At 57.8% G+C, this 11,627-nt stretch overlaps 1 protein-coding gene across 1 annotated transcript; it reads left to right on the top strand.

The window, feature by feature from the left end:
• The first annotated feature begins 3,489 nt into the window (after window positions 1–3,489).
• ZNF574 (zinc finger protein 574) lies at window positions 3,490–6,679 on the top strand. Its single transcript, XM_074980656.1, has one exon. It carries the CDS (start codon window positions 3,588–3,590, stop codon window positions 6,150–6,152), a length of 2,565 nt encoding a protein of 854 aa, XP_074836757.1. The 5' UTR covers window positions 3,490–3,587; the 3' UTR covers window positions 6,153–6,679.
• Window positions 6,680–11,627: the final 4,948 nt, after the last annotated feature.

The following is an 11,627-nucleotide window of genomic DNA, read 5'->3' as shown; positions in this document are numbered from 1 at the left end:
GCCAGGGTCCTGACGTGGAGCCTCCCCTGCAGGATTACAACGTGGAGGTGGTGCACATCAAGGGGAGCACCAAGGGTACCTGCCCCATCACATGGGGAGGGCCCGAACTTCCCCATGTCACCGGTGGAGTCACCCTGCTCAGTTCGGTCTGGAAGGGGGGAGAGATGTGATGGAGTGGGGGATACCTGTGTGTGTGAGGTGCTCACAGAGGGTGGGGGGCTCCTGCTGAGGGTAACCTGGCGACCAGGTGCCACCTTTGTATTGCAGACAAAGGGGCAGGTGGAGCCTGAGGGGTTTGAATTGGAACTGGGAGTTGGAAGCAGTGAGGCTGGGCTGGGAGAGAGAGACAAAGGAGGGGGCAAGGCCCTGGCTCCGGGGACCCTTGGGGCCTCCGCTCCCCAGCGTGGATGGGACTGGCTGTCTCTGCCGGCTGCACTGACTCCTCTGTACGACGCTGCGTCCTGTCGGCTAATAAACCCACTGTTCTGCTGAGTGAGAGTCACTCCTGTCTGCAGATGGGGGGCAGAGCTTGGGGACCCTGAACCCCATCACAGCTTCTCAAAGTGACTGGCCATCCCGGTCTCCCTGGCCCCCTCCCCATTCACCGCAGCCCAGGTCTCATCTCTGCCATGGTCCGCTTATGCTCTCACTTTCTCCCTGTGCTCCTGCTGTCTCTCCAGATCCTGGCACTCTCTCTCCCAGTCTTCCAGTTCCTGTAATCACACCTGGATCTCCAGCCATCACAGCTCTGCCATGGGGACTCTGCCCAGGACGAACCACTGCTGGCAAAGCCATGGCCTGGTGCACGTCATGTCTGTCTGGTGGAGTCTACAGCACCCCCCCCCGCCCCAAGAGTCTGAAACACTTCCAGGGGGTGACTGGCCGCTTCCTGCCAGGACAGGATCTGACCCCCTGGATCTGTCATTCTCTTCCAGCTGGGCAATCAGCTGGGCCCTGGTTGCCTTCCCCACTGTCAGGCCCCTCTCTTGGCTCAGCCCCACAAGGTCTGCCTGCAAGAGTCGGGTGTAATCCATCTCCCCACCATTCCCCAAAATTGCTTTGTTCTGTCTCCAGCACCCCTGGCTCTTGTACACCCTGCCTTCTGCTGCATCCAATCAGTCACTGCTGGAAGCCTATCTGCAGGTGCAGTGCATCCCACTGCTACCACCAGCTGTCATGGGGCTCAGGGGTCCCCACGCTCTGCACCCTGTCCGCAGGCAGGAGTGACTCACTCAGCAGGTAGAACAGGACATTTATTAGTCGACAGAGACACAGCTCAGTGCAGAGGTGTCAGTACAGCCGGCAGAAACAGTCATTCCAACCCATCTTGGGAAGAGGAGGCCCGAGGGGCACCCCATCTACGCAGTAGCCCCACTCAGCCAAGCTAACTGCCTTCCCTCTATCCCCACAGCCTCCAGCTGCTGTATCTTAGTCAAAACCCTGCTCCCTGCTCTGTGTTCAGGACAGAAGTGTTACCTGGCAGCTTAGGTTACAGCCCCAGGGGACATCCTTAGCCAGTGTGAGCTGCTCTCCTGTCTCACACACATCCAGCCTGACTGTCATACAGCCATCCACCCCCCACTGTATCACAGGGGGGCAGGGGGTTAAAGCTGCTGTGTGTTGGGGGAAGGGGGTGGGGAGTTGTCTGTGGTGGGGTAGCGGGTAGAGCTGCAGCAGGCTGGGGGGGTTGAAGACTGGGCGAGCACAGAGGTCCGGCTCCTTGTCTCCTCAGAGCTACGCACTGTCCAATATGAAGCTGTTTGGAGCGCTGGGGAGGCCGGGCTGGGACAATGATGGGGGCTGAATATTTGAAAGTTCTTACTTTGTCAGTACCTCTGTGGGGGGTGAGAGACTCTGCCAGGACTCTGGGCCCTGTCTGAGCTTGGGGAGGGGAGTTACAGCTGGGCCAACGACATCTGGGTTCTCTACAAGACCAGAAGAACAGCTACACTGGCTGAGCCCAAAGGTCCCTCTTGCCCAGTGTCCTGTCTGCTGGGGGGAGTGTGCAGAGCTGGGACTCAGCGAGTGACCCCTCCCATCCCCATTGCCTGCTTCTGGCAAACACAGGCTGTGACACCCCCTGCCAAGGCGCCATCTGGGGACCTGGTCTCCTCCAACTTATTGTGCTCTTATTGCAACCTGGCGATAGTCTGGGCCTTTCCAGTGTCCCTGGCAGGGACAGAGCTCCGCGGGGTGATGGGGAAGGGAGGGTTTTTGTTTGTTTGAAATCTGCCTCCTGTGAGTGCCCTGGGCCCAGCTCCTTTGTAACATTGGCGATGGGGGAATCACATTTCCTGGTTCCCGTGTTCACACCAGTCTCGTGTCTGTAGGCCTCAGATGTTTTCCTCCCTTGTCTCCTTTATGGGCCAGGCTGGTGAACGTCTCCTCAGTCAGCTGCTCTTCCCACCCGCTGTTCTTCTGTCCCAAACCCAGTGGGGCCTTTTTGAGCTGGGTGCCCAGGTCTGCAGGTGGTGCCCAAGCTGTGGGCGTGCCAGGACTTTATATACCAGCACTAGGGCATCTGCGCCTCGTTACCCGTTCCCTGCCCAGCGACTCCCCGTGCCCAGGGAGCGGCCAGGGTCGCTGCTGCACGCCAGGCGGGAGGCTCCGGACGCTGCGCCCCAGGGCTCACGAGCCCTTTCCCACGAGCCAGCAGCCGAGCCCCAGCAGCGGTTTCTACCTCCGGTTCGGATTCTCATTGGCCATTCATGGCGCCGAATCCTCCTGCGCGCAGGCTGCCCAGCCCGGTCTGCGAGGGCCCCGGGAGCCCCGGGCCGAGCTGTTTGCAGTGACCTGGTGTCGCCACTTCCCGGCTCACGCTCGTGTCACGATGGCTCCTGAGCAGCGGAGGAGCCGAGGTCCAGGTGGACCCCAGAGCCCCCAGCGGGGGCCGCACTGCTGCAGCACCGACCCGCCACGCGCGGCAGGGCCCCCAGCTCCCTCCGCCCGTGCAGCGAACCCTGGCGCCTTCCTGGGGCTCCAGGGGCCAACTGCACCTCCCCCACCCCGCCAAATGGGGCTCTGCAGAGAACCCAGGAGTCCGGGCTCCCAGCACCCCCCAGCCTTCCAGCCCCCCCTCCCCGCCCGAGAACCCAGGGCAGTGTATTGCCCCTCCCCCCGCCTCCCCAGGGTAATGTAGGGTTGGACTAGCCACACCCCTCTGCTCTCTCAAGTAGGTTTGATCCAAACCCCCTCTGGCCTCTCACAAATGGTTTAAGCTACCCCCCCCCCCCCCCCGACGTCCCCATTGGTTTGGCTCAACGGCCCCTTTTTCTACCACCGCCAACATGGCGGCCGCAGCCTCGCTTTGATCTGGGCTTGACGTCATAACGAAACCTCACTATGTGGGATCCCGAGGGAGGGGGCGGGGCTATGAGCCGAGATCTCTGATTGGGCGGAAGTTCAGTAACGCGCCTCTGGATTGGCTGGGAACTCTGGGCCAATGGACAGGTGGCTTGTTGCTGAGGTGCCAGCGAGCGAGAGCGCGAGCGGTGGCTGGCCGGTGAGCGTGGGGGGGAAGCAGCCCCGCCCCGCCCCGCCCCGCCCCGCCGACCCGTCTCTCCCCGCAGCCCCGGCCCGGCCCGGCTATGGCGGCGCCGGCGGAGGAGGAGGCGGCGCTGCTGTACGTGGAGCACCGCTACGTGTGCGCGGAGTGCGGGCGGCTCTTCGGCGCGCTGGAGGAGGCGCTGCTGCACCAGCAGAGCCACCTGGGTCCGGAGCAGCGCTACGAGGTGCTGGGGCTGGAGGCCGCGGCCGGGGCCGGGGCCGGGCTGTACCAGGCGCTGGCGGTGCAGGAGAGCAGCCAGTACCAGTGCCTGGAGTGTGGGCAGCTGCTGCTCTCGCCCGGGGAGCTGCTGGAGCACCAGGAGCTGCACCTCAAGCGCCTGAGCCAGGAGCCGGAAGCGCCCGCCCAGCTGCCGGCCTCCAGCCAGATCCACTACGAGTGCGTGGAGTGCAAGGCGCTCTTCCTCAGCCAGGAGGTGTGGCTGGCCCACCGGCAGGCCCACCGAGCGCCCCCGGAGCCCCCTGCCCCCGAGGCAGCACCTGCCGGGCAGAGCCAGGCGCTGGTGGACCTGGAGCACTCCTACCGCAAGCCGGAGGAGGTGGCAGAGCTGGGCGGGGATGGTGGAGCTGTGCAGCTCTTGCTGTACCAGTGTGGTGAGTGTCTGCAGCTTTTCCAGACCCCCAAGGACTTCCTGGAACACCAGTCTACCCACCTGGGTGCTGTGCCTGCTGGGGATCTGGCTGAGCCCGCCACCTGCCTGGCCGAGCCCCCGCAGCCAGCACCAGCCGGCCTGCCCAATGGGGTGGCGCCCGCCCCATCAGAGCCCGGCAGCACGCCCAGTGACCACAGCTACGAGCTGAAGAATGAGCCTGAGGAGGCCACGGCACTGCCACACCGGCCCAACCAGGGCAGCCAGGAGCTGTGGTGTGCCGAGTGCCAGCAGGCCTTCCCCTCTGCACACCAGCTCCAGCTGCACCTCCGCTGCCACCGCCAGGGGGCCTTCCACTGCCCGCTCTGCAGCAAGGTGCTGCCCACGCCGCTGGCCCTCCAGCAGCACCTTGGCAAGCACAATGGTGAGTCGCGGTACCTGTGCATTGACTGCGGCCTGGCCTTTGACACAGAGGCTGTGCTGTTGGCCCACCGGCGCGCCCACTCCCCCAACCCCTTGCACCGGTGTGCCTGTGGCAAGGCCTTCCTTAACATGACTAAGTTCCTCTATCACCGCCGCTCCCACGGCCCCCTGCCGCCCCTTCCACCGGAGCCGCCCCTGCCGCCCCCACAGGAGCCCCCGCCTGCCCCGCCATCTCCCAAGAAGTCTGAGGACGTTGTGCCAATGGCCATCATCTACTCTGTGGGGAATGCAGAGGTTCACGGGTCCAGTTTCCGCTGCCTGGTGTGCAGCAAGGTCTTCTCCAAGCACCCACAGCTGGTGCGGCACCAGCGCTTCGTGCACAGACTGGAGCGGCGTCACAAGTGCCAAACCTGTGGCAAGATGTTCAAGAAGAAATCTCATGTCCGCAACCACTTGCTGACCCACACGGGCGAGCGCCCCTTCCACTGCAAGGAGTGCGGCAAGAGTTTCAACTCGCAGGCCAACCTGCTGCGCCACCGCCTGACCCACACTGGCGAGCGCCCCTACCGCTGCGAGATCTGCCAGAAGGCTTTCACCCAGTCCTCCACGCTGCAGCAGCACCTCTTCGTGCACAGCCGCCACTACCCCTACAAGTGCCAGGAGTGTGGCATCAACTTCCACCGCCCCTACCGCCTGCTCATGCACCGCTACCACCACACAGGCGAGTACCCCTACAAGTGCCTGGAGTGTGGACGTTCCTTCCTCCTCCGGCGCCTGCTGGACGTCCACCAGCTGAGCCACGCTGGGCAGGAGCCCCAGGTCTGCGCCGGCTGCGGCGCCTCCTTCGTCACAGCCCTGCAGCTCCGGGAGCACAAGTGTGGCAAGGTGAGCCGGCGCTTCGAGTGCCCCACCTGCGGCAAGAAGGTCAGCTCAGCCGCCCGGCTCCGGGCCCACGAGCTGCTTCACAATGGGGGCACCGCAGCCGCCCCTGAGGAGGAGCGCCCAGTTCCACCCCCACCCCCTCCTGCCCCCCGTCGTATCACCTGCCCCAAGAGCTTTGAGTGTGCTGATTGCAAGAAGCTGTTCAGCTCAGAGACCTCACTGCAGGTTCACCGACGCATCCACACTGGGGAGCGGCCCTACCCCTGCCCAGACTGTGGCAAGGCCTTCCGGCAGTCCACCCACCTCAAGGACCACCGGCGCCTCCACACGGGCGAGAAGCCCTTCAAGTGTGAGGTGTGCGGCAAGGCCTTCACCATTGCTGTGCGGCTGGCCGAGCACCGGCGCATCCACACAGGTGAGCGGCCCTACCACTGCGCTGACTGTGGCAAGGCCTACCGCTCCTTCTCCAACCTTTGGAAGCACCGGAAGCTGCACCAGGAGCAGCGCCTGCACAACGAGCAGGAGGCCCTGGCTGAAGCTGCTGCTGCCGCTGCTGCCACAACAGCTACCACCCCGGACTACGGCAACACCCTAACCATCATGGAGACCATTGAGATCTACCCTGCTGCGACGGCTGAGCCGGAGGGTGCCCCGGGTGTCCGCCTGGAGAACATCCAGCTGGGGGGGGTCTGACTCGGGGGTTATGGTGCCACCCCGACTCCCCCCCCTGCAGCCACAGTCCGTGCCATAGCTCTTGGCTGGGGTCATGCGGCTTTAGTTCTGGTCATGCGTGGCCACAGCTGCTGCCTCAGCCCTGTGTGCAAGGTCATGGGGCTCCTTCCAGCCCTGGCACTGCCCCCTCTGGTGCCCCCCCGTGGCCATGTCTCTGTGTGGGACTGTGGAGCTCCTCCCAGCCCTGGCCACAGGCTCGTCATCACAAAGGCCACTTGCTTCTCTGGCTGCCCCCAGGGGCTGTGGCGCACCAGTGGAGTTGTGTCCCTGCTGCCATCTGGCTGCAGTTCGAGGATGCCGCTCACCCTCTCTGTGCTGGACCCCTCCCCGAGCAGCTGAGCTTACACTGGAAGTAGCTCACTTCTTCTGTTGCCTCCCGTCTCCCCCACTGGTTCCCACTGATGGAAATAACCGTTTGGCTAAGTTGACCCTTTGCTGGGGGAGGGGTGGTTTGCTAGTACATGTTACAATTAAAAAGAAGTCAATCAGCTTGAAGTGCTGTGGCTATTTTTTTTTCCTTGGCCTGGGGGAGATGTGGGCTAGAAAACAAACCGTCCAGCTACTGTGAGGGGCTGGAGCTGTGGGAGAAAGGCGCATGGGGGGATGCAGCAGGAGAAAATAAGAACAGCCACACAGGGTCAGATTAAAGGCCCAGCTAGCCCAGTGCCCTGCCTGCTGACAGAGGGAGTGAACTGTACTGAACAGGGACTCAGCAGGTGATCGCTCTCCTGCCATTCATTTCCAGCCTCTGACACACACAGGCCAGGGACCCCATTCTTACCCATCTGGGAACGGCCATCGACAGACCAAACTGCCAGGAACTTTTCTTGTTCTGGTTTTGAACCCTGTTAAAGTCCTGCTCTCCACAGCCTCCCCTGGTGTGGAGTTCCAGGGGCCGACCTGGCATTGTGTGAAGAAAACCTTCCCTTTGGTCATTGTAGACCTGCCCCCCCAGCCCCCCACCCAACCCCGTTCTTTTGTTATGGGAACAAGTAAGTAACTTATTCGCTTTTTCCACATCAGCCATGGTTTTTATAGATCTGTCGCGTGTCTTTTCTCAGCTAAAACGTCCCCTCATGCAGCACCCCCATCACTTGGGTTGCCCTTTTCTGAACCTTTTCCAATGCCAGATACCTTTTTGGGATGGGATGACCACGTCTGTACACAGTATTCGAGCTGTGGGCATACCGTGGATTTCTGTAGAGGCAATAAGATATTCTCTGACTATTCTCTAGCTCTTTGTAAATTATTCTTAATGTTCTCTTTGGTTTTGACTGCTGCTCCACATGGAGTGGATGTTTTCAGAGAACTCTTCATAATGACTCCAAAATCTCTCTCAAGTGGTTACATCTAACTTAGTCCCCATCATTTTATATGTATATTTGGGGTTATTTTCTCCAGTGTGCTTTACTTTACATTTATCCACATTGAATTTCATTTGCCATTTTGTTGCCCAATTCCTTAGTTTTCTGAGATCCTTTTGCAGTTCTTCACAGTCTGTTTTGGACTTAACTATTTTGAGCAATTTAGTATCAGCAAGTTTTGCCACCTTGCTGTTTACCCCTTTTTCCAGATCATTTATAGATAGGTTGAATAGGATTGGTCCCAGTACAGACCCTTTGGGAACACCACTAGTTACCACTCTCCATTCTGAAAAATTACCATTCATTCCTGCTCTTTGTTTCCTGTCTTTTAACTAGTTTTCAGTCCATGAGAGGACCTTCCCTCTTATGACAACTTACTTTACTTAAGAGCCTTTGATGGTCCCTGTCAAAGGCTTTCTGGAAATCTAAGTAAACTACATCCACTGGATTTCGCCCCCCTTGTCCATGTGCTTATTGACCCCGTCAAAGAATTCTAGTAGGTTCGTCAGGCATGGGTGCCCTTTACAGAAACCACGTTGACTTTTTCCCAACAAATTATCTCGTGTGTGTCTGATAAGTTTATTCTTTATTATACTTTCAACTAATTTGCCTGGTACTGACATTAGACGTAGTAGTCTGTAATTGCCAGGTTCACTTCTGGAGCCATTTTTAAATATTAGCGTCACATTAACGATCATCCAGTCAGTATGCTGAAGCTGATTTTAAGGATAGGTTACAAACCACAGGTAAAGTTCTGAAATTTCATGTCTGAGCTCTTTCAGAACTCTTGGGTGAATGCCATCTGGTCCCTGTGACTTGTTACTGCTAAGATTATCAGTTTGTTCCAAAACCTCCCCTATAGATTCCTCAGACGTGTCATCTGCAAAGGAAAGCTCCGGATTGGGAATCTCCCTCACATCCTCAGCTGTGACCACTGAAGCAAAGAGTTCGTTATCTCTCTGCAATGGCCTTATCGCCTTTGAGTGCTCCCTTAGTATCTCTGCTGGCTGTGTAGCAGGCTTCCTTCTGATGTATTTAAATGGCTTGCCATTACTTTTTGAGATTTTTGGCTAGCTGTTCTTCAAACTCCCTTTTGACTTCCCTTATTTTATGTTTTTACATTTACTCTGACAGAGCTTATGCTCCTTTCTATTTTCCTCACTGGGATTTAACTTCCACTTTTTAAACAATGTCTTTTTTTTTTTTCTCTCACTGTCTTCTTTTACCTGGTTGTTAAGCCCTGGTGGCACTTTTTTGGTACTCTTACCATGTTTTTAGGTGGGGTACATATTTAAGTTGGGCCTCTATAATGGTGTCTTTGAAAGTTTCCATGCAGCTTGCAGGGGTTTTGCCTTTTAATGTCTATTTAATTAACCACCTCATTTTTGTGTAGTTCCCCTCTCTGAAATTAAATGCCCGGTTGTTGGGCTGTTGAGGTGTTTGCCCCACTGCAGGGATATGACATTTTATTATGTTGTGGTGGCTGTTTCCAAGCAGCCCGGTTATATTTACCTCTTGGACTAGATCCTGTGCACCACATATATCTAAATCAAGAATTGCCTCTCTTCTTGTGGGTTCCAGAACCAGCTGTTGCAAGAAGCTGTCATTCAAGGTGTCAAAACCTTTGTCTCCTGTCCTGAGGGGACATGTACACCATTGGTGTGAGGGTAGTTGAAATCCCACATTATTCTCAAGTCAATTTTTGTAGTCTCTCTGTTCTCCCTTAGCATTTCACAGTGACTGTCAGCTCCCTGTTCAGGGGTCAGTAACATCCCTCCTTCTGTGGTCTTGTTATGTGTGCGCAGAATCATGGAACTGGAAGGAACCTTGAGGTCTTCAAGTCCAGTCCCCTGCACTCAGAACAAGACCCAGCACTGTCTAGACCAATGTTTCCCAAAGTACGGTCCACGGCCCAGTACCGGTCCTTAGAAATATGCACGTTATCGCTGTGTGTTGTTGTTCTTGTGAATAACTAATGAGCAGTGACCATTTATTCATTTTTCTGTATGTTTGTTTTGGGCTGCAAAAAAAAGGTACTGAAAAAACCAGGCCCCAACTCTGTAAAGTTTGGGAAACCCAGTGTGGATCATCCCTGACTGATGTCTGTCCAACCTGCCCTTAAAAATCTCCAATGATGCGCACTACAGCCTCCTTGGGCAATTTATTCCAGTGTTTAACCACCGTGAGAGTTAGGAACATTTTCCTAATGTCCAACCTAAACCTCCCTTGCTGCAGGTTAAGCCCGTTGCTCTTTGTCCTGTCCTCACAACTTAAGAACAATAATTTTTCTCCCTCCTCCTCATAACACCCTTTTAGGTACTGGAAAGCTGGTTTCCTGTCCCCTCTGTCTTCTCTTTTCCACACTACACAACCCCAGGTCTTTCAGTGCAAGCTTTCTGTAGAGTGCTCATCGTTCTTGCGTCAGAGGGAGCCGTGTCAGTCTGTATCTTCGAGAACAAGAAGCCCTGTGGCACCGTATGGACTTACAGATATTTTGGAGCATGAGCTTTCGTGGGCAAAGACCCACTTCCTCAGCTGCGTGAGCGGGTGGGGGGTTGGTTTCATCATTCTTGCTGCTCTTCTCTGGATGTTCTCCTATTTCTTCAGGTCTTTCCTGAAATATGGCGCCCAGAACCAGACGCACACTCCAGCTGAGGCTGATCAGCGCGCAGCAGAATGACTTCTCCCGTGCTGCTCACCACACGCCGGTTCACGTGGCCCAGAATCAGGTTTTTGCTATCTTTGCAGCAGCCTCACGCTGTGACTCATCTCTCTGACCCCCGGGTCCCCTTCTGCAGTGCTCCATCCTCGGGCTGTTGCTTCCCGCGTGCAGCACTTTGCGTTTGTCCTCCCTGAACTCCCCCTTTACCTCTGACCATTTCTCCAACGTGTCCAGAGCACTTTGAATTCTGCCCCTGACCTCCAAAGCTCTTGCAGCCCCTCCCAGGTTGCTGCCCTCCGCAGACATTACGAGTGTGCTCTCTTGGCCATGATCTACATCGGTGCTGGAGAAATGGGGCAGAACCGGTCCCATATTTGAACACGGCAGAGCCCCATGTGTTCTGCCTTCCCTGGCCTGCTGGAGCATGGTTCTCCAGCCAGTTGCACAGCTGCCGGAGGGTAGCTCCAGTGCAGTGGCGTTTCCCTAGTTTATTCATGAGGTGGACATGTGAGACTCTAGCGAATGCTTGGAATTATGGTCCAGAGAGATTTTGTGGGTGAGGGGCTCTGGGGCTGGCTTGGGGCTTTTACAGGCTTGGAGCATCCTCTTGGTGGGTGTTGGGCTGGGGGTGGCTGGTTCCAAAGGCAGGTATTGGGGTTCCATTGGCAAGGGCTGATCCATTCAACAGAAAGCCTGCATGGGGGATGGTGTGAGGAGCACAGGTCTTCCTAGGAGGGGCGCAGGCGTGACAGGATCGCTGGGGCACAGCTCAGAATGTGGAGACAGCTCGGCCCCTTCAGCTCTCCAGCCTGGGCTGTCTCTGCCCCCCAGTCCACAGCTGCAGGTGGAGCCAGAGCTGCTGGTAGCTAGCACCTTGGCCCTGTCTGAGTCCCCCAGCCTGGCACCGCCGAGCTGTATGCTCCTGGCTGGCCAGGGCGGTTAGCCCCAGGCAGCCCCTTCCATGCACCTGCCTGGGTAAAGTGAGCGGAGACCCCAGCGCTACGCCCCACCCAAGAGGAGGGTCGTGCACGTCGACAGGCTGGTCTGGTGCTGGGCTCGCGGGCTGGAGGGGCAGCAGCCACCTTTTCTGCCAGCCCCACCGAAAGCACCTTGCTCGGGGCCTGCGGCACACGCTCCGCCAGGGCGCTGGGGCTGGGAGACCCTGGGCTGCTCCAGCACAGCAGCTGCTCGGGGGCAGGCCGGGCGCAGGGGCGCTGGTCTGAGAGATACTGAGGCGGGGTTGGTTCGTTCCCTACCTGCTTCCTCCTGGATGGGAGTGTGGGGCGGGAGTTCCTGGGGCCGTGGGCCTTGTACAGGGCAGGTTGTGACTCTGGATGGGTCGGAGGCCCCATGCCCACCTAGCCTGCTGCTCTCCCTGTGCTAACACCCCCCACCTGCTGTCACTGACCG

This window comes from Carettochelys insculpta, chromosome 30, assembly GCF_033958435.1.
Source record: "Carettochelys insculpta isolate YL-2023 chromosome 30, ASM3395843v1, whole genome shotgun sequence".
NCBI lineage: Eukaryota > Metazoa > Chordata > Testudines > Carettochelyidae > Carettochelys > Carettochelys insculpta.
The sequence above is the reverse complement of the archived record's forward strand: the minus strand, read 5'-3'. Positions and strand labels throughout refer to the sequence as shown.